Here is a 24065-nt window from a genome sequence, read left to right as displayed (position 1 = left end):
CGAGTCGATTCTGACTCATAGCGACCCTATAGGACAGAGTGGAACTGCCCCACAGGGTTTCCAAGGAGCACCTGGTGGATTCGAACTAAGGAACTTTTGGTTAACAGGAGTAGCTCTTAACCACTACTGCAACCAGGGTTTCCTTATTTATTTATTTATGTGTCTTTATTTCCTCTGCAGTTGAAATTTCCTCTCAGTCTTCATACCTAATCAGTCACTAAATAGTGATGATTATTTTTAAAGCTTTCTACATTGATCCCTTCCTATTGCACCTTTACAGTCTTCAGCTCCAATATTTTTATACTTGCTTATCTCTAAAGTTAAGATAATGATATCTTCCCTCTCTATCTCAAAGTATTATCGTGATTGTCAAATAAAATAATATCTATAAATCTGTGCTTTAAAGGTCTATAGAGTTGGGGATTTTTTACCTTACAGATTCTGAGCTGGTTTCTGACTCCACTATGGCTGCCCTGCTTCCCTACTTGGTGCTTCACTGTTGTGAACACAAATACATTACATACATCACCTATATCACCAGGTGCCATCGAGTCAGTTCCGACTCATATCGACCCTATGTACAACAGAATGAAACACTGCCTGGTCCTGCACCATCTTCATAATCATTGTTATGCTTGAGCCCATTGTTGCAGCCACCGTATCAACCCATCTCTCTCTCTCCCTGCCTTGCTCCCTCTGTCTCTCTACCTTTCAGTTAGCAGCAGAGCATTTAACCATTTGCACTACCCTCAGACTCTCATTTATATCTACATCTGTATTTGCACCTGTATCTATAGTTATATCGATATAGTCATTTATATGTATATGTACTTGTATATGTGTATGTACATTTATATCTATTACATGTATACCTACGTATAAGCATATTTATATAAATGGAGACCTAAAAATATAAATAACATGACATTGCACTATCATATAAATTGATACCATAAGTATCAATGTTTTCTGTGATTTCCTTTCACATTTTTTCTCCCACTAGTACTCCTAAGAAACACTTGCCGAAGCATAAGTCAAAGTGCATATATTCTCTGTTCTCCAACTAGATAAGACTAGGGCTGGGGTAGAAGAAGAAGGAGGTGGAGGGGTTGCTGAGAATGGCAAGAAAGAAATGTAGGGACTGTTGTCTTCCAAGTTGAAAGAAGAATAACTTTCATTTCTTAATGGAGAGGCTCCATACCTTAAGTGTGCAGAAAACCCACAGTCTAACCATGAAGGATTCTTCTAAGTCTTCCTGCATTTAGCATAATGTGGGCAACTCTGGCTGCTTGCATGGAGTTAAAGGTGTGAGAGAAAACTTTGGCTCAAACCAAAATCAAAGCACATCAGAAAACTTCCTATGAGCCTGGCCCAGTAATATTTCTTACATGAAATATATCTTATTTTATAGGATTTTTGTAAGCTATAAATAAAATCGTTTGTGTACAATAACTGGGGCACATTAGATGGTGAAGAAATATTTGATGAATCTCAATGATAGATCTTTATATTTGGAAGGGACCTTAGAGATCATCTAGTTCAATCTTCTCATTTTACAAATAGAACAAGGAGTACGGAGAGAAACGGTGGTTGGATCAAGACAATTCTGAGTCCCAGTGCGCACCTTCCACCGCATTTTAAAACTCGTCACCTTTTTTGTTTTGCATCATCCCATCACTCTCCTCCCTAGCACACTTACTCTCTCCTCACACGTGCACACAACTTTTCGCTCGTCCGGCTTTACAAATCCATTTTTCCCTCCAAAGAATAAGAACCTATTATATGTATGTGTGTCTACTGAGATTTAGCAATGTAATTGTTTTAGTTGCAGCAAATCCCCTAATGAACATTAATATGCTTTAAGGTGTTATATTAACTACACAGAAATTGTTAAGGGGATTTGTGTATAGTTTTTATTTAGCATGTCTTAAGAGAAGTTTTAGAATGTTAAAAGAACAAACTCACCCGAACTGAAAGCAAACAGTGCTATATAGAGAGCTGGTTTATAATTTTTAACAATCAAAAAGCAGTTTTTACATTAGTACCCATTTGTATATATCTAAAATGGATGCCCCCTGACTTCGGTAAATATGTGTAGTCCCAGTTTACCCATGAGTTGTTTTCTAAGAATAAATTTTTAAGTTTACTGCTGGTACTGGAGAACATTTTTTTTTCCCCTTAGGAATTACATTAGAAATCTTGGTAGTTTAACTTACAAAGGCCTTTTAGCTCATAATGTAGCAATAAATACTACAATAATACAATTCAGTTCCACCACTGATAATTAAACAAATAGAAAAAGAATTACTTTATCTCATTTATTCCCCCTCACTCTTGAGCCAAGTACAGAAATGATCAGTACTTCTAGAATCAGACATTTTCTAGAATCAGACATTCTGGGTTCCAGACCTGACTCTATCTATCATTGAACAGACTGAGCAAGTTACTTAACCAGCGTAAACACTTTATCCGTAAAATGAAAATGGCAATAGTGTTTTCCTCATGTTGTCAGGATTCAACTGGCTAACCTATTAAAGCACCTAAGTCGAGTGTCTGACACATAGTAAGCACCAATAAATGCTAATTGCTTTTCTAGAGCTATTGCAAAAATTATTCTTTTCATTGTTGATCACAATTAGATTTATTTTTGTCTCACAAGTAGAACAAAGGAAGGGAAGATTGGAATTGCGTAGTTAGGATCATCTATTAGGTTCCAGACACTTTGACACATACATTATCTTGAATAGGCCTCACTAAAAAATTACAATAAAAGAAACATTATTTCAATCTTTTATAAATGAGAAAAAGGAGGCTGAGATATCAAGAGGTCAGGGAGGCAGTAAGTGGCAACCAGGGACTCCACAGTTCATGTTTCCTAGTGTATAAAGTATGTGAGGATGCAATTGAGTTAAATATGAGATCAGAAATGCAAGGATGTTATGATACCACTTTTCTTGCAAAGAAAATCTTTCCTGATGGGTCAGGGAACTTAACAATAAGAATTCAGTTGAAATACACATGACACGCAATGAGAATCAAGAATAGAGAAAAAGTGTCTCTATGAGCAAGATGTTAAACTAATTCTAACTTTTGTAAAAATTTGGAGGTAGATTTATTGATTTTCTTCAATTCTCACTACATTATCACAATATAGAAGAGTAAACACTGGTTGTGCAATAACCACTGGACCTGGTTTATTGTTGTTATGTCTTTTTAGAGTAGCACTGACCAAGACTGTAGCCACTACCCACGTGTGGCTATTTAAATTTAAACTTAAATTAGTTCAAGTAAAATAAAATACAGTTCCTAAGTTGCACTAAGCATTTCAAGTGTCCAATAGCCATATACGTGTAGTGGCTACTATATTGAACTGCCCAGATAGGGAACATTTCTATCATCATGGAAATTTCTGTTGAACAGCGCTGTTCTAGAGTAAGTCAGGATGTGTAATGGAAGGGATGGAGCAGGGAATTTTAATGGGCAAGAGATTGACTAGACGTAGACATCAATTCTTTGCAGCTTGTTTTAGTTACCTAGTGTTGCTATAACAGAAATACCAAAAGTGGGTAGCTTCGAAGAACAGAAGTTTATTTTCTCACAGTTCAGAAGGTTAGAAGTCAGAATTCAGGATGTGGCTCTAGGGGGAGGGTCTTCCTTGTTTCAGCATTTAGTAGCTGCCAGCAATCTTTGGCATTCCTTGGCTTGTAGATGCATCTACCAGATGGATCATCTGTTTTCCCCTCCTCCCGTGAGTGTTTCTGTGTCTATTATGCTTTTTATAATTCTGAAGTGATTAGGTTTAGGACCCACCCTACTCTGGTATAATCTAATTAACATAAAAAAAGGAAACCCCTATTTCCAAACAGAGTCATGTTTACAGAGACAGAGGTTAGGACTTCAACACATGTTTTGGGGGGACGTGAATCAATCTATAACACAGCCAGTGTAGTAGAAAGAACAGTAGTCTTCCATTCTACAGGACTGAAATGGACTCCACGTGCACAATAACTAGCTGTATGAATGTGGACAACTTTCACTTTCCCAGAGTTGCAGTTCCCTGATTTGTTCAATGGAACAGACACAGGCATACCTCCCAGTCTTATTGTGAGGATCAGTATAGACAATATATGAGAAAGCTCCTTGTATATTACAAATAATATTCAGAGGTAAGGTATCATTCTCATATCTGGTCCTTTGAACTACATCTCCGAAAGAATGCAATGCTAAAAATTTGTGTTCAGGACTTAAGTCCAGGCCCTGCCACTTATAAATTCTATTAAGTTCGAGAGTCAGTTGATTTTTTCTGTAAACTAAGAAAATTTCACGTAGACATTGTGATTTTAAATAACATATATGGGGAAGTTCTTTGCAAACTATGAAATACTATAAAATGTAAGTCAATATTATGTTTAAAAAGATAAATAGCTAGTTTATATCTCTTAAATTTTCTATCACATGATGCTTTCTCACCTCCACAATACTTGTGTGCATATTCACAGTAAAGTGTCTAAAATAATAATAATAATGTATGGCATTTATTGAGTACAATTCTATGTGCTAGGCACTAAGTGTACAACATGTATTACCTAATTTAATCTCTGCACAGCCACATGACTATGCACTATTATTTTTATTTCCATTTACCTGAACTGTAACCTCTCTAAGATTCAGATAGATTACATTGCCCAAGGTATGTATCAGAGCATTTGAGCTTGGACCATTTACTGAGAGCCTCTATCCCCAGTCACTACACTCCACTATCTAAGAATAACATAAAATAACACCACTTAACCTTTCATCAATCTATTCCGTATTCTATTAACATTCATTGTCCAGTTCCCCTAGGTTAATAGGTATAATCCAACTCATCACTTTTTAAGTAGACAAGATGATTATAAATTTTATATTTAAAAGTAAACAAGCAAGAATAGCTAAGAAAATTCTGAAAAAAAAGTAAGTAGAGGTGGAAGGCTTATCTGTCAGATATTGAAATATGTGATAAAGATTTATTAATTTAAGCAGTCTGGGTGATAGTGCATAAATAGGTCAAAGAAACAGGACAGAAATCCTGACAATCCCAAACACATTTAAAAACTCGAATATGGTACATGTCACGTTTTTAAATCAGTTGGAAAAGATGAATTATTTAACAAATGGTGGTGGGGATAACAGGAAAGTACCCAGAAGAAATAAAATTGGAGCCTCATCTCACAATTTATACAAATAAATTTAAGATGGATCCAAATTTTAAACAAACAAATGAACAAAGGAACAAATACATCATGAAACTACTAGAAGAGTCTGATTAAATCTAATCTATCCATATAGACAGTGATTTTAAAAAAGCTACAATAATTACTCCAACTCTCAAATGTAAATATATATATTAAAAAATAAATATGTATACTGTAAATATATACACTATATGCTGCATATATATGTATATATGTAATATATTCTGAATTATTGAGAACTATGGCAATTGTTATAAAAAAAAGTTTTTTTTTTTTTATGGCAATTGTTATAGATTTTATATGCTAAACTTCATTTTCCTGCCAGAAATCCATGAAGCCTGAACTTGGTCCAGATGTTCTCTGCACCAGTAATTGCACAGTGAGTAATATTTATGAGTATTCCATAAAGAAAACTTTTTAAGTAATTGAAAGGCAATTCAAAGGCTGTAGATGTTTCTTCCTAAAGTGCTCATCTTGTCTCATGTTATCTTTTAAAAAAGGAATGAACACTTCCACTTCTTAATATTACTGGCAAGCCAAAATGAAACTTAGAAATGTTTCTAGGTTTTTCAAACAGATTCTCATCCACTGTCACCCATAGAAAGCAGGGAGAACATTTAAGCAAAGACTTTAAAGCCAATGGTATTGGCAATCAATTCAAAGCTCAAGGGTAGTAGGCTCTCCTAAGTGCAGGCTGTAGCATGGGGGAAGGTTGAAGGAGTTAACTAGAGTGAATGAACAGCTATTAATTATTTTTAGGTTTCAGTGTTTCAATTAGAAGCACTTATTGTTTTTTTTTTTTTTATTGTTATATTAATCATATCCACCATAGGTTTCAAATCCACCAGGTGCTCCTTGGAAACTCTGTGGAGCAGTTCTACTCTGTCCTCTAGGGTCGCTATGAGTCTGAATCGACTCGATGGCAATGGACTTTTTCTTTTAATAGGTTTATGTTGCTTTTTTAATTTTACTTTGTTTTGCTTTGTCTATAAGACTCTTAAAGACCTAGATTAAATTTTATCACATCCTTCTGTAATTTATATAATTTCTGAAAAATATCAGGCAGATATGTTCTAATGATATCCATATATTTGCAGTCAAAATATAAATATTTGTGATATTTATGAAACATGACAGAAACTTAGGAAAGATATTTTCTAATTCTGACTTCTATTTCCCTAGAATATCTATGATTAAAATGCTAGTTTTATAACTAGATGATAATATACACTTTTAAAAGAAAGTAGAATGCATGAGTTTTTAAAAGGGAGACATTAGGGTTTATGATTAATAGTATAATTAGTAATGGTATTACTCTGACAAATTATCAGGGAAAATATTGTGTGACAATGAATGAAATATATTGTGGAAGTACAGAAATGAGGGAGGTGCAAAAAGAAACATAAGTCACAACTGTGTTATATCTAAGCTTGAATGGCTAACACAATGTATTATTATCTGAAGTCTAAGTTGTATGGATAGCCCTCAAGTTTATTTTTTTATAGCAACAATGGAAAACCAAAACCAAACTCATTGCCATTGAGTTGAGTCTGACTAATTGCTGCCCTACAGGACAGAGTAGAACTGCCCCATAAGGTTTCCAAGAAGCAGCTGGTGGATTCAAGCTGCTGACTTTTTGGTTAGCAGCCGAACTCTTAACCACTGTGCCACTAGGGCTCCCCCACAAAGGAAGGGAAGTACGTAAAAATGAAACAGATTGATTATGGAAAGAGTCAGACAGAAAAATTCTAGTCTAGTCAAAAAAGCCAGCAGGAAGAGACATGCATTTCAGCAGATTCTCAATTACTCTGAACATTCACCACTGCTGATATTGCACAATGAGCTCTCTTTCAGAAATATGTGTACACGTTGTGTACTTTGACTGCCGCAGCTGGGCAGTGAAGGATGGTGAATGTTAGGCAATTCAGATTAATAGCATAAAATATGACGTAAATATTATAATAGAGAGAAGGAAATGTGCTATCAATTTCTTGATTCCACTTGCTTTAGTGGATATTTTCTAAGAGTATATAGGCTAAAATTAAAGGTTAAAAATAATTCTGTGTGTGTGTGTGTGTGTGCACGGTGGGGGGAGGTCGTTGCTATTGTTACTATGGTTAAATGTCACACAGGCAATTTGTCATTTACTTTTATTGTTACAATTAATGCATAGAAAACCAAGAAACCTTAGGGCATGCAGAATCTGATTTCAGTCTTAATGTAATTTACCTTGACTACAAACCTTGGTAAAATTTACAGCCATCCTAAGTACAAATTCTTCATCAGTTAAAGGAGAAAAATAAGAATCTGATATCTGGGCATAAATTCTGCGTTCAAATTTAGGTTCTTCATATTGAAAAAGGTACAAACTGGCATGAGGAAAAGGAAATATCAACATGGATGAAAGGCCTGCTATGTAAAAGGCACAGTGCTAAGCATTAGAATGAGGGGATTTTAATTCCAAAAGGACCTTACATATGACCTTCCTCAAACTTCTACAATTTTCAGTAAACAGGGCCCAAGAAAGTTAAAGTGATATATCTAAGATTACACCTAGATAAAACAAGACTATCATGCAAAGCTTTGACCTCTAGGACCTCTCTCTTTCCAGTCACTCAGGGGTCCGAGACCCTATATCATACACATAGCACTGTGCTCTTGTTCTCTCAGTTCCTAATTTAGTCATCTAATAATATTCTGTCCCAAACTATAGATTTGGAAACCCTGGTGGCATAGTGGTTAAGTGCTACAGCTGCTAGCCAAAGGGTTGGCAGTTTGAATCCACCAGGGGCTCCTTGGAAACTCTGTGGGGCAGTTCTACTCTGTCCTATAGGGTTTCTATGAGTCGGAATCGACTCCACGGCACTGGGTTTGGTTTTTTTGAACTATAGATTTAGAGTTCCTAGGTAGCAAAGGTGGTTAATGCACTCTGCTGCCACTAGAAAGATTGGTGGTTCTGGTCCACCCAGAGGCACCTGGGAAGAAAGGTTTGGTGATCTACTTCCAAAAAATCAGCCACTGAAAACCCTTAGGGAGCACAGTTTTACTCTGACACACATGGGGTTGTCATAAGTTGAAGCTGACTCGATGGTAACTGGCACAGATTAAATATAGATTTAATTATCATCATCACAGAACTTATATTCCTGTTATTGAACATGATAGGACAGAAGGCAGAGCTTGTGGCATGCCCTGAGAACCCTCTTTCCAGACCGAGATCATTCTCTTCATCAGCATTCTTGAGGTGTACTCATTCGACCAATGTTCATACAGCATGCAACCAGTCCATCTTTCTTTACCTGATTTATAAGGATATCACAAGATTGGAAACTTTTTTTACCTGAATCCATACAAACACTGTCTATGGCATTTCTAAAATAGAAAATTTCAGTAAACAACCTCGAATGAGGTTGACTTGGTATAATTCTTCTCATTGTTTTCATTATCTAGCTAGCACTTCTTTCTCTTACAGATACATTTAATAATTATAATTATGTAAGGTATTGGCAGTGTTTTATGTCAAATTCATATGAATTAGTATAATTTATTTCCTTCCATCTTGCTAATCCCTGGTCTTCTGGCATTTATCCTCTACATAGATATGCCAAGATACCAGCAGGAGTTCATCAGTCTCATTTATGTCTATATTTGGACACATTTTGTCCTTGCCAGGAGACTTAAAATCATTTATAAAAGAATGTCACTACATTTGTCTTTTCACCAAGTTGAGAAGAAAGTAGACTTTATTTATAAGAATACTATATGTGTTTTCCGTTTTCAAGGTGAATGAGTTGAATTGTAGCCATGAGGATTTAAAGATCCTAACTCTAGTGAGCATTACAGCTACCTTTGAGACAATATCTACGGTTTTCTCACTTAGAGATACTTAAAGAAACAGCATGATATTGGCAAGACTGAAAAGTACTTAAATAGCATATTTAATTTCTTTCAAGAGAATATCCCAAATACGAGATCTTTTTAGCACCTGCCACTCATTTCTTCCTTATGCTACATTTGGTTTTAATCCAGAATACTGGTAAATCAAGGAATTCATGACATTTTAGGTTCCAATCAGATCTATCATTTTAAAATATATTTTTGATAACTGCAAATGTATTTTAAATCGGCTTGTGAGTTGTGCACTAGCCTTTTACAATCTGACTTTTCTTGTGCTGACACATATGTTAAATTAAGTGATACCCAGACCCAGTGCCATTGAGTCGATTCCGACTCATAGCGACCCTACAGAACAGAGTAGAACTGCCCCATAGAGTTTCCAAGGAGCACCTGGCAGATTTGAACTGCCAATCTCTTGGTTAGCAGCCATAGCACTTAACCACTACGCCACCAGGGTTTCCAAATTAGGTGACAAGTTTTAGAATTTTGTGACATCAAATAGATCATTTTAATAATAATTCTCATACATAGTATTTTAGTCAATGTTTTAATAAGTATAGCTAATACCTGAGAGTATATCTATCAATAAGTAGAATAAAGTATATAAGGATCAGTTTCTTCAAGTGTCACTACATTATTCTCACACTGGAACCTAAGCATTAATATACCATGTTCTTGTAAACGGGGTAATATTAGAAAAGTATTCTCTCCAAAAAATTTACAAAAATATAATTTTTCATTTGAATATTATAGCAAGGTACTGAATAGCGTACATTTCTGAAAAAGAATATTAACAAATTTCCACTGAATAGAATAAAAATAGTCTTAGGCTTTGAAGATTGTGTGATATTAATTTATATTTTATATTTTGCATTTAGATAGCAGTTATTTTTATTTAGATTGCAGTGATTCGTAAGTTAACCATTCTTGTTACATTAAAGGGACATTATTATTCTATATATATATATATACATATATATATTCTGTACCCATTGGCTTTAAATATGTCTATCTAAATAGACAATTTACTATAAATTATAGATGTCTTTGCCATATGAGGTGTACATAGGCTTTGAAACTGTAAAATGCATTATGTAAGAAGAGGCTTATTATTACTCTTACCTCTCTAGAAAGGCCCAGTTCTATCTATGTGACTCAAATGATAGAACACTCCCTACAGATTAACTCCTAGATCTTATTAAGCCACTGGAATCATAAAATTTTAATATTGATGATCAGGCTCAGCACTCTAATTTTAATGATTACTAAATATTTCTAGAGGAATCAACTGGTTTCTCAAAATCAATATTCAGTATTCTTACCTGGTGCTAGATGGAAGCAGTGGTATTATTTCCAAATTGTAAATACTTAGGCAGTACATATGTAAAGATCTAGTGAAAGTGGTTAATTCGAAATTATCTGCAAGTTTCATATTAGTTCATCTTTTAGACATGCTGTTGTTTTTCTGTGCCATAGAGTCAATTCTGACTCATAGCAACCCCATGTGGCAGAATAAAACTGTCCCATAGGGTTTTCTTGGCTGTAATCTTTATGGAAACTGACTGCCAGGTCTTTCTCCTATGAACTCACTGACATTTTGGTTAGCAGCCAAGTGCTTAACTACCACATCACTAGGGCTCCTTTTAGACATGCTAGTTTCTATATAACTTGGAAATGTAATATATTTCTATTTGTTTTTCTTCAAAGAATATACTTTTCAAGGCTTCAAACTGAGCACAATTCCTAAAGATCTTGAAAGGAAGAAAAACGGATGCAATGTTCCTTAATAGTTTCAAAAATCTTCTCCTAGTGACCTGATGAACACTTTTTCAGCATTTATTTATTCTTGCATATGTGTATTTGGAGATTCAATTAACATCTGCTACTCTTTTACACCTCAACATAAAGAAAACAAAAATCCTCACAACTGGACCAATAAGCAACATCATAATAAATGGAGAAAAGACTGAAGTTGGTAAGGATTTCATTTTACTACAATCCATAATCAACATCCATGGAAGCAGCAGTCAAGAATCAAACAACACATGGCACTGGCCAAATCTGCTGTAAAAGACCTCTTTAAAATGTTAAAAAGCAAAGATGTCACTTTAAGGACTAAAGTGTGCCTGCCCCAAGCCATGGTGTTTTCAATAGCCTCATATGTGTGCGAAAGCTGGACAATGAAAAGGAAGACTGAAGAAGAATTGATGCCTTTGAATTATGGTGTTAGTGAAGAATATTGAATATACCACGGACTGCTAAAAGAACGAACAAATCTATCTCAGAAGAAGTACGGCCAGAATGTTCCTTAGAAGCAAGGATGGAGAGTCTGTCTCACATACTTTGGGCATGTTATCAGGAAGGGCCAGTCTCTGGAGAAGGACATCACGCTTGGTAAAGTAGAGGGTCAGCAAAAAAGAGGAAGACCCTCAATGAGATGGACTGACACAGTGGCTGCAACAGTGGGCTCAAGCATAACAATTGTGAGGATGGCGCAGGACTCGGCAGTGTTTCATTCTGTGCACATAGGGTCAGTATGAGTCGGAGCTGACTTGACAGCACCTAACAACAATTCTTTCGTTACTAAGACGCAGGTTCAGAGTCGTTTATAGAGTCATTTTCCTCAAAAGCCATGATGTATTTGCCCTACCATAGACATATTTTATCTCTTAAATTCAGCTGTCCCATTTAGGGTGGGGCTCACACCTATGACCTAGTCATATAAAAATATGAAAATAGCATGTATAATGGAATGAACCTACCACCCATCTGTCATTTCCTCATATTGTGGTGGCTTGCATGTTGCTATGATGTGGAAGCTATCCCACCTGTATCGCAAATACCAGTAGGGTCACCACGGTGGACAGGTTTCAGCAGAGCTTCCAGACTAAGACAGACTAGGAAAAATGGCTGGCAATCCGCTTTTGAAGATTAACCAATGCAAACCTTAAGGATGATAATAGAATACTGTCCAATATAGTGCTGGAAGATGAGCTCCTCAAATTGGAAAGAACTCAAAATATTGCTGGGGAAAAGCTGCCACCTCAGAGCAGAGTCAACCTTAATGATGTTTGTGGAGTAAAGCCTTCAGAATCTTCTTTTGCTGAAGTGGCTCAATTCAAAATGAGAAGTAAGAGATGTAAACATCCATTCATAATCAGAATGTGGGATTTAAGAAGTATCAATCAAGGAAAATCAGAAGTTGTCAAAATGAAATGGAATGCATTAGTGTGCTGAAATAGACTAGTACTGGGCATTTTGAATCTGACAATCATATGGTATGGTGTGTCGGGAATAAAAAATTGAAAAACAATGTTGTAATCATGGTTGAAAACATTTCAAGATCTAAACTGAAGTACGTGGTTGTTAGTGATAGGTTCAGTCAATGTTTGGTACTCTTTTATTACTAAGATGCTGGCTCGGAGTTGTTTATGGAGTTGTTGCCTACAAGGAAGATCAGTTAATATGACTATTTAAATTTCTACACCAACCACGAATGCTAAAAGTGAAGAAATTGAAGATTTTTACAAATTGCTGCAGTCTGAAAATAATCAAACTTGCCATCAAGATGCATTGATAGTTACTGGTGATTGAAATGTTAAATTGGAAACAAAGAAGAAGGATTAGTAGTTGGAAAATTGAGCCTTGGTAATAGGAACTTTGCATAAAATTCTGCAAGAACCAATGACTTACTCACCGTAAACACTTTTTTTCAACAACTCAAATGCTTACATGTGAACCTCACCGAATGGTTTACAAAGGAATCACATCAACTATTTCTGAGGAAAGAGATGATGGAGAAGCTCAATATTAACAGTCAAGACAAAGTCAAGGGTCAACTGTGGAACAGAGCATCAACTGCTGATATGCAAGTTCAAGTTTCAGCTGAAAAAAATCAAAGCAAGTCCAAGAGAGTCAAAGTATGGCCTGACTACATTCCACCTGAATTTTGAGATCATCTCAAGTATGGATTTGATGCACATGCACTGAACGCTAATAATAAAAGACCAGAAAAGTAGTGGGATGACATTAAGGATATCGTATATGAAGAAAGTAAAAGGTCATTGAAAAGACAGGAAAGAAAGAAAAAAACAAAAGGATGTCAGAAGAGACTATGAAACTGACTTTGGAGCATATACTAGTTAAAGTGAATAGAAGAAAAGGTTAAGTAGGAGAGCTGAAACAACAGATTTCAAAGAGTGGCTGAAGAATACAAGATAAAATATTTTAATGAAATGTGCAAATAACTGGAACTAGAAAACTGAAAGGGAACACAATTGCATTTCTCAAGCTAAAAGGACTGAAGAAAAAAATTAGACCTTGAGTAGCAACCTTGAAGTATTGTGTGGGTTAAAAAAAAACAAATGAATGAGGCAGAGAGCATCAAAAGAAAGAATACACAAAGTCACTGTACCAACAAGAATTGGTTGACATTCAAACATTTCAGGACGTAGCATAGGATCAAGAACCACCGGCACTGAAAAAAGAAGTACAAGCTGTAATGAAGGCATTGGTGAAAAACAAGGGTCTGGGCATTGACGGAATACAAACCTAGATGTTTAACAAACAGATGTAATGCTAGAAGTGCTTACTTGTCTATGTCAAGAAATTTGGGAAACAGCTACTTTTCCAAAGAGATCCATATTTGTGCCCATTCCAAAGAAAGATGACTGAACAGAATGTGCAAATTATCACATAACAGCATTAATATCACATACGGGCAAAATTTTGCTTAAGGTAATTCAAAAATGGCTGTAGACATAAATAGACAGGGAACTTCCAGAAGTTCCAGCCAGATACAGAAGAGGAGTGAACCAGGTATCATTGCTGATGTCAGATGAATCTTAGCCGAAAGCATAGAATAACAGAAAGACGTTTACTTGCCTTTTATTGACTTCACAAAGGCATTTCGCTGTGGGGATCATAACAAATTATGGAAAACATTACAAATGGGAATTCCAGAATACTAAATTGGGATCATGCAGAACCTTTGCATGAATCAAGAGGCAGCTGTTCAAACAAAAAAAGGGACTACTATGTAGTTTAAAATTGGAAGAGGTATGTGACAGGATTGTATTCTTTCACCTTACTTATTCAGTCTATATGCTGAACAAATAATCCAAGAAGAGAAGCTGGGCTATATGAAGAAGAATGTGGAATTATGATTGGAGGAAGACTCATTAACAACCTGAGATATGAAGGTTATACAACTTTGCTGGCCAAATTTGAAGACTACTTGAAGCACTTACTGATGAAGGTAAAATACTACATCTGAACATAAAGAAAACAAAAATTCTCACGACTGGACCATTAAACAACATCATGATAAATGGCGATGCAACTGATGTTGTCAAGGGTTTCAGTCTTCTTGGATCAATAATGCCCATGGAAGCAGCAGTGAAGAAATCAAATGACATGTTGCTTTGGGCAAATCTGGGCTAAAGGACCTCTTTGAAGTGTTAAAAATCAAAGATGTCACTTTGATGACTAAGGTTCGCCTGACCTAAGCTTTTGTCTTTTCCATCACCTCATATGCATGTGAAATCTAGGCAATAAAAAAAGGAAGACTGAAGAAAAATTGACATAGTTGAATTGTGTTGGCAAACAATATTGAATATGCCGTGGAGACCCAGAAGGAACAAATGTGTCTTGGAAGAAGTACAGCCAAAATGCTCCTTAGAAGCAAGGATGGCGAGACTTAGTCTTGCTTTGTTTGGACATGTCATCAGGAGAGATCAATCATTGGACGAGGGCATCACGCTTGTTAAAGTCAGCGGAAAAGAGAGAGACCTTCATGAGACGGATTGACACAGTGGCTGCAAGAATGGGTTCAAACATAGCAATGAGTGTGAGGATGGAGCAGGACCAAGCAATATTTTATTCTGTTATGCATAAGGTCACTATGAGTCAGAGCCAACTCAATGTCACCTAACAATAACAACAACATGGATTGCACTGTGCCCCGTCCCCATATTTATTGAAGTTCTGGCACCTCTACCTGTACCTGTGGATATGATCCTGTTTGGAAATAGGGTTTTTCTTTTTTGTTATGTTAGTGAGGTCATACCAGAATAGATTCGGTTCTAAACCTAAAATCTGAATTATAAAAAGAGCATAATAGACACACAGAAACACACAGGGAGAAGACAGGTGACATGTGAGGATCTGTCTACAGGCAAAGAAATACCAAGAAATTTTCACAGACATCGAAACTAGGAGAGGGCTCACAGAAGGAAGTAATACAGCTAAGTTCCTGATTTGGACTTTTAGCCTCCAAACGGTGAGAAAATAAATTTCTGTTTTTTAAGGCAACCACTTGTGGTGTTTCTGTTATGGTAGCACTAGATAAATAAGAAAACATCATTACTACAAATAATTATATTCCAAACCATATCAGAATGATTTTTTGCTTTCATTAAAAAAGAAAAAAAATTAAGAGAAAAGCTAGCTATATTTTGAAATTTTGTACAAAATGGGCATTGCTGCCTAGATAATGATGTTTATAACTGTGAAGGGACAATGAGAGAAATCCAAGGGTGAGGTGATTTATTTTGCAAGTCTATGGAGTGGGTGTCATTTTGTGAGAAAGATATTCGCATTAGAACATTAAAATGTCTCTTACTTTTTTGAAATATTTTAGAAGGATCATACTGTCATGATTTGAGTTGATATTTCTACTTTGAATTCTATAGTAATAAAATCAAAAGGGAATATTTATGCAACAGGACAAAGACAAGAATATTCTCTCTTGCTATTGTTCCTTTGGACTCTTAACAATAAAAAAGAGCACTAAGATTGCATTTGCATTTTTTATCCTGGAAAAATATCATATATATATAGTAGCTATTATCTACAATTACCAGATGCACTTTAATTTTTTCTGGAATTTAAAACGGAAAAGTATTTTTAAAAAGACACTTAAATCAATAAGAAAGAAATGAAAGGAAAGACAGGGAACTAAATGGGTAACACAAAAACAGGAATTTTTCTGAAATGGATAAAATATCTGATTTGTTGTTTAACATGATGATGCCCAAAGCATAGTTATAAGAAAATATCCAAAAAAGGTTATCTTGCAATATGAGCAAGATGTTAGAAAATTAGGTTTGCTTTACAAAACCAAAAAACTCATTGCTGTGGAGTTGATTCCGACTCATAGTGACCCTGTAGGGCTGAGCAGAACTGCCCACAGGGTTTGCAAGGAATGGCTGGTGGATTTGAACTGCCAGTCTTTTGGTTAGCAGCCATTGCTAGTAATCACTGTGCCACCAGGGCTCTGGCTTTACAAAGGGGAAAGAAAAACTGTTGTTATGAAATGACCAAGTTATTGCAGTTCTCCTAGTTTTAGGTGTGGAAGGCAAAGTTTTGTGTTTATGCGTATCAATTTTAAGACAATTTTTTTTCCAAATACAAATTAAATTATATATATTCTAGGATGAAATGAGTAAATTGATGTGAAAAAGATCATGCTTACCTTTCTTAAAAACACTAGAGATAATGACAAAAGGTTAAATGGATATAAGTCTGTATACCATTATTTGTCAATAATGAGGAGAAAACATTGGTATTGAAATTAAATCTATTTTCTTTATTAGGTTTTCAAAACACAATTGATGACTGTTATGTAAGTATTTGTAGTTAAGTGGTTTTTAAGATTGTTGAGTGTATTTTGAGGGATGCGCTCATGTGGTTGGTACTAGCTTTACATAAATAAGTGAATCATAAGTGGAATTAGTAATAATTCGTATAATCAGTATGACTCACTCATCCTTCCAAAAACCTCCCTGATATGCATTAGGCACACATCAAGTGGAGACAGGGGATAAAATAGATGATGTGAAGATTCCTTTCAACTCCAAGAATTTATGAAAAGTCTCACTCATTGAGCCACATAACTGCAGTCAGGAAAAAATCTTAATGAAAAAGTTTATCCTAGTAAAATGCCAATAGAATAAATTTTAATGATTTTCTTCTTAATTTGAGTCAGTCAGAAATAGGTTTGTTTCATGTCACCCAATAAGTTTTAAACCCATCGCCAAACCCATTGCCATCGAGTCTATTCCAATTCATAGCAACCCTATAGGACCAAGTAGAGCTGCCCCATAGAGTTTCCAAAGAGTACCTGGTGGGTTCGAACTGCCGACTTTTTGGTTCTCAGCCGTAGCTCTTAACCACTATGCCACCAGGGTTTCCCAATAAGTTTTACAGCCGTATTAATAAAGCTCTTATCATTCCATTTAAATGGCTGTGTAGAAACTACCAGATCATGGAGAGAGAGCTATAGAGGGAGAGAGAGAGAGAAATAGAGGGAAAAGTAGAGAAAGAGATGGATAGACAGGTCTATCTAGATAAAGATAGATATATCGATGATAGTAGCTAGACAGATAGACAGACAGAGAGATGAATGGAAGCAGAGGGAAGAGACAGAGAGTGGAAATTTCCTATAGCAATTTTCCATGCCATAGGAAATTATAGCATGAAGAACTACAGAGATGCCGTTACTGAGCTAAAACAAGCAACAAGCCAGCAAGCTTCGGACAGTTTATAGAGTACATCAAAGGCAAAGGGAGCACCTTAAATTATGTTCAGTAAAGGACAGAGATAGCTATAATTGCAGAAATACAATCAACTGGGAGTCCACTTAAAGTGAAATTTCAGCAATTTCGGTGGAGTAAATGAGAATGCTCTGTAAAGAAAAAAAAAAAATTTTTTTTTTTTTTTTTAAAGGCGCTAAAAATCAGGCCTTTTTATAAAAAAAAGAAAGTGACTGTTCTACCACAGGGTGATATTGGATGTGTACAGTGATCTATAGAAGACAAAAAAGGAAGAAAGAAACAAAATTTAAAAAAAGGTAAAACAGGAGTAAAGCATCAGATCACATTATACCCAAACTAGGATTTTTCCTACATGATGTGCCACAATTTTCATAAATGTTAGATAAATTATATGGTACAGTACCTTTCTTTTAGCCTTTAGTTGTTCACGATACTTGTCACAGGTATCTCCTGGGATCTCTCCTCCCCAGAGAGTAATTCCAACAATGGTGTATGTGATACTCATGATAAGCAATGGGAAAAAGTACACCAGTATAATGACAATAATATGGTAACTGCAGGAAATAAAAGACACATGCCGAACAGTGTATTGGGATGAAATATGTGGGACTTTGAATTCATTCAGTTTCATATCCTAATTTAAAATGTCAAAATATTATCTCTGTGTTCTAATTTTACAACTCTGTCAAAAATCCTGTTATTACCTACAGTCACTTCCAAATGCTTCCAGTTGATCTTTGCCAAGCTTTATGTTGTATATGGAAACTGTAACTGAACTGAAGTACTCCTTAAACTACACATGTTCCCTTTACCTGGAGGTCCAGGATGAGGGCTTTTTCTCTGCTTGGTAAATGCTGAGCTAAGCCAATTAAATTTATGATCAGAGGAAAATGGATGGAACAGAATAAACTAATCATCTGACAAGTCTTTATGTAGGACGATTCTTTATATCTCAGCAATATCATAAATATTTGAAATACATTGTTTTTCTTCCAAATAGAAAAAAAAATGCAAGTAGATACTCTTGGGTCATATTGGTTCCACAAGTCATTGAACAGTGATTTAAAAAAAAAAAATCAGGTAAAGATGTTCACATGCATTTTCCAAAGTAATAGTGCTATTGATTACATCGCTAATTTGATAAGTAACATGCAGACCTATTAGTCACACAAAAGACATGCTATTACATACTATTAAATTAAATTGTGAGATTTCATAGCTTTCAATCAAAAGTATAAGGATGTAATCAGGAAGGATTAAAAGAAAAAAACATAACAGCCCAAACAGAATTTTTACAAACCTGTGTGGCTTCCACTGTCTTTGGAAACTTTAATTAGAGTTTGTTATAATAGTCCTTCTCAGTACCTGCACATTTTTGTAAAGGTTATATTAAACTTCCATGTCTTCCCATTTCCTGGTAGCTATTTTTTTTTTTTTTAATGCACTAAGTATTGATTTAAAACCAATGAAGAAGAAATTTAGTTAACAAATAATTTAATTTTAAAGCCAATAATATCATACAAATTAAGATTTATTAACAATAATTGATAGTATACAATACTCAGTTTAATAATTGCTGCCTTATTTTCCCTTCAATAAATGCTTCCTACAATTTTTCTTCTAAAATTTGGAAAGCTGAGTTAGATAAAATGGCTGCTTTAAAAGATCACCATTACATTTTCATCATTCATCATTTCTAAAGTGAAATGCCACTAAAATAGGAAAAAGGGAATTTTACTGAAATAAAATTTAAGTGATCCGATTAAAAAATGCAAGCTATTACACAATATTGTTTATTTTTCTTTTGCTTTTCTTAAGCTGGATCTAAAATATGAAATATCAAATTCCATCATGTAGCTTTTCTATTTACTTTTCAATCTAGTATCCAGATTTCTTTAATGCTAAAACACAAAACGCCAAATCAAACCAAAACAAAATTAAAGAACCTACCAGGGTCCCCTTCTTTTGCCCACTCAGGCTTCTTAAAAGAGCAATCACCACCTTTGGACTTAAATTTCTCCCTTCTCACTCATTTCTCAGTAACAATTCTTCTCTCCTCTGTACATGCTTTTATCTCCAGTGATCTCGTAAATGCCTAATTCAGTGATCTGCTCATCGTTTAAAACTTTGCAGAAGTCTTCATGTTTTTCCACTACCTATGCAAAAGTCTTCATGTTTTTCCAACAGGAAACTTCTGTAACTCATACAAATGTATTGATCATGTCCTATTTTGTACACATCTCTTCTCCCAAGTAATTTGTGAGCTGTTGAGGGAAGGGTCTATGACATACTGATTTAATCATTGCTTTCAACCCATAGTTTTCTAAATGTTTGATAAATTGAATGAAAAATATAAGAGAGAATTAACTTACATGAAATGTTGCTTGGGACCTTCCGGCCACTGCACATAACAAAGAGTACGTCCTGGCATGACTTTGGTTTTGGAGTAAAGACACTGAGGGAAAGCAAGTAGAAATGCTAGAACCCAAATACTTCCAATGACAATCTTGGTGGCTGTGGCAGACAGTCTGGGCTTTAAGGGATCAATAATGGCCATATACCTATATAAAAAAAGACAAAACCATCTTGTCAGTTCTCTTGTTAAAGGAGTTTAAAATAGAGTTCCAAAGAACTTTCAGTGGTCAGAGTTGTCTCCTGGTAAACAAGTTGGTAAAGATTTTGCTTATGTAGAGGTAGCGCAGAATGATAAAAGTGGCATCGTCTTAGGAATCAGGCAGATCTAGGTTCAAATAAAAAAATTCATGTAACCTTTTTGAACCCAGATTCATTATCTTTAAAATAGAAATAAGAACACCCACCTCTTAGGGGTGAAGTGAGGATCAGTAGAAATAATGTTAAGTGAAAGGTTCTGAATATTTAGCACATTACCACAGTTCAAAAATGTATGCCAAATTGGATTGGAAAGACACATACTACATGCTTAAAAATACTACTCACCAACCTCAAAAACGTTCACTTCTCTTCTGTATGTTTAACTTAATAGAAAATGTTGGAGAAAGAATGTGAATAATACCTACATTATTGACAAAGATGAAGAACGCTTTTGAAGGATGTCATCAACATATTCATTTAAAAGTAACAAGTAACAAGTTTAGGATTCAAATAAGGACAAATAAATCAAGGTTGATTGAGGCTATGCCTTCCTGTTAATCCACTCCCCCAACCCAGCAGCCCGGAAATTGAATTCATAATGTTTCATGAACATCTTCTTCGTGGTGCCTATGTAGCAGTGCATAACATAGCTATGTGAAAATATATTTGATGCTCTAAAAAACACACTAACATAAGACTTTTAGAGTTCAACTTTTTGGAAAGTTGGGACCTCTCTGAATATAGTAACAAATGTCAAGCCTTATCCATTTGGTAAAGATACAGCAGTATGTCTGGGAGATACACTTTCCAATTTTAAAGTGGATATACAATGACTACTTGTCAAAGTCTGGCTACTGTACAAAGCAGAAAATGACATATGCCAAATTAATGATTGTTTTTGGACTCCTATCAATAAAACACATTATTTAAATTGCTATATTTTTACTGTTGGTCATTTTGTGTTTCTCATATATATTTTGATTTATGGAAATTTTCAAATGCAATATTTTAATCAAAAAATGAGTTACTTAGGCCAAAAATGTTTTAACTTTAAGCATATGTGTTTCAAAATAAGCCCAATTCATCTATTTACTTATTGTTGTTTGCACTTTTAACTATGCATTAGAATTAAATATTTGGTAGATACATTTGAACTTAAACCTGTAAAACCCGTTGCCTTCGAGTGGATTCTGACTCATAGCAACCCTTTTAGACAGAGTAGAACTGCTCCATAGGTTTCCAAGGCTATAAATCTTTATGGAAGCAGATCGTTACGTCTTTCTCTGGCGGAGCGACTGGTAGGTTTGAAGTTTGAACTGCCGACCTTACTTAGCAGCTGAGTACTTAACCACTGCACCACCAAGGCTCCTTGCAATTGAACTTAGGTATACACAATTCTTAATATTAATTTTAGTCACAATTTACTTAAAGGAAATATTATTAATTCATTAAGCATGACAACTTTTAGGTAAATGTGAATTTGAGCTATGTAAACCAAACCAAACCCACTGCCATCGAGTCGATTCTGACTCATAGCGACCCTATAGGACAGAGTACCCCATAGGTTTCTAAGGCTGTAATCTTTATGGAAGCAGACTGCCACATCTTTCTCCCACGGAGCAGCTGGTGGGTTTGAACCTCGGATCTTTCAGTTAGCAGGGAAGCGCTTACCCACTACACCAGTTACCCAATAAGCAAGGTAAGCCAAGCGCTTTAACCACTGCACCATTAGGGCTCCTGACCTATGAAAAGATAAGTAGAAAGACAGGCCCTTGGTTTAGGAGAATAAAGTGAACCACACAAAGAAAATAAAATTCACATGTTTGAAACTGAACACTGTTGAAACTTAACCATCTCATGCTTACGCTGGTGATGAGTAAAAATAGCAGCATTTATTGATATTGCCAGACAATATACAAAATAATCCAATAAAACGATTTATATTATCATCACAATTTTACAGAAAAGGAACCTGAGGTTTAAGAGATTAAGCAGATTGCCCAAAATGACTCAGATGGTAAGAAGGGTGCTGGAACTCTAAACCAGTTCTGTCAGTCTTCAGAGTCCATATAAAGATTTTTTGCTTTTATTATAACTGTTCCTGTAAGGAATTGTGAAAGAGAAAGAAAAACACATAAGGTAGATGACTTCCAAAGACTCACAAACACCATTAATGCATAATATTAAAAAAAAAAAAAGGTCAGACATATAAAGGAAAGAATTACAGATACGCATTTCTGTTTCTATTGCAACTGACTGTAACTCACTATACAATCTATCACAAAATATTGAATTATTGCTACATGGGTGTTTCTAGAGCCTCGCACAGCATCTGTCAATAAATTTCATTGTGCTAAATTGAATGGTCTCTAATTCTATTGTAATTTTTTTCTTTTTGCTTGTCCTGGAACTTTATGAAGGCAGTTTTAACATTTGGACAGTTGATTTTTTGATATTAAAAAGAGAAGTTGCATGACATGAGCATGGTTAGAGTCCTGTCTGGCTACTGCAGCATGGGAAATTCAAAACAAACTGCAAATTCTCTATTGATTCTTTTGGCCAATTAATCTAATGTTATAGAAGTGATTTCCTGACAGATAAAATATTGTTTTATTTGAATTATACGGAAACAATCAATTGATGTTCTCATTAAGTAACACTTTAGTAAGAATAGAAATTTTGAAATCTCAATCTGGCATTTCTGTCAGTTCTAGCCTGATCATTACTCATCCATTCAACAAAACACTGATTAAATTCCTACTCTGAAGTTCCAAACACTATAGCGATGCAACAGTGAGCAAATGTGGCCTTCGGAAAGCAGATAGTATAGTGAGTTAGAGAGACATTAATCAAATAATCTACCCAATAAGTTTACGATTACAACTGTGATTACAAAGGCAAAGCACATAGCCATACGAATGCATTTGCTAAGAAGGCCACATTTTAGATCGTCCATCATGAAAGTCTTCCCTAGCAAATGTAATTCCAACAGGGGCAGATTATCCAATAAGCAAGGTAAGCACCTACTTCGGGCATCAGCGAAACAGGGGCACCAGTTATCCAAAGCAAAGACCCATAGATGTTAAGCAGACAGGACACAAGGAAAAGCAAGTGCCGCAGTGGAAGAGAGCTGGCAGGGCACTAAATGAAATTGATACCAGCTCCAGTGTTTTTTTTTTTTTTCCAGTACATAAGGACGTGCCAGCTGGAAATAAAGTTCACTCAGGGTCAGGAGGGCACCCACACTCCAGGTTGTTTAATCTATGAAGCCCCTATCACTTCAACACCTTCATTGACATCTGTCTGCCATGGTCCCCTCCTATCTCAGTGGGTCTCTTGAGAGTGTGTTTCTTTCTAATAAATAAGTGGTGGGTGTGGGCTATTAGTCTTTATTTTAATAAAACTGTGTTGTGATTTAGGTGAAAGTTTACAGAGCAAATAAGTTTCCCATTTAACAACTTATACATAGCTTATTTCATGGCATTGGTTGCAATTCCCTCCATGTGCAAGCAATCTCCCTCCTTCCTTCCTGGGATCTTTGTTTCCTTTTGCCCATCTTTCCCTGCACTGACCTGCCTTCTGAACTATTTTTTTAGGAAAATGGTGCCCTTTTGGTCTCATATAGTTGATTGTTCTGAGGTGCACCTTCCTCTCAGGTGCTATTGTTCACTTTATAGGCCTGTCTATTGTTTGGCTAAAATGTGATCTCTGGGAGTGAGTTCGGTTCCAAGTTTGAGGACTGTCTAAGAGCCATAATCTTGGAGGT

The 24065-nt window shown here is 35.4% G+C and overlaps 1 protein-coding gene across 1 annotated transcript in view; it reads right to left on the bottom strand.

Moving 5' to 3' along the window:
- The window catches only part of TACR3 (tachykinin receptor 3), a 105076-nt gene that overhangs the window by 40628 nt on the left and 40383 nt on the right, over nucleotides 1-24065 (bottom strand). Inside the window, exons 2-3 of the mRNA XM_049885593.1 lie at nucleotides 20059-20247; nucleotides 18090-18240 (exon numbers count right to left, since the gene is read on the bottom strand). Of these exons, the coding sequence (XP_049741550.1) occupies nucleotides 18090-18240; nucleotides 20059-20247 (340 nt within the window). The remainder of the gene's footprint in view (nucleotides 1-18089; nucleotides 18241-20058; nucleotides 20248-24065) is intronic.

This window comes from Elephas maximus, chromosome 5 (assembly GCF_024166365.1).
Source record: "Elephas maximus indicus isolate mEleMax1 chromosome 5, mEleMax1 primary haplotype, whole genome shotgun sequence".
In the NCBI taxonomy this organism is placed as follows: Eukaryota; Metazoa; Chordata; class Mammalia; order Proboscidea; family Elephantidae; genus Elephas; species Elephas maximus.
The sequence above is the reverse complement of the archived record's forward strand: the minus strand, read 5'-3'. Positions and strand labels throughout refer to the sequence as shown.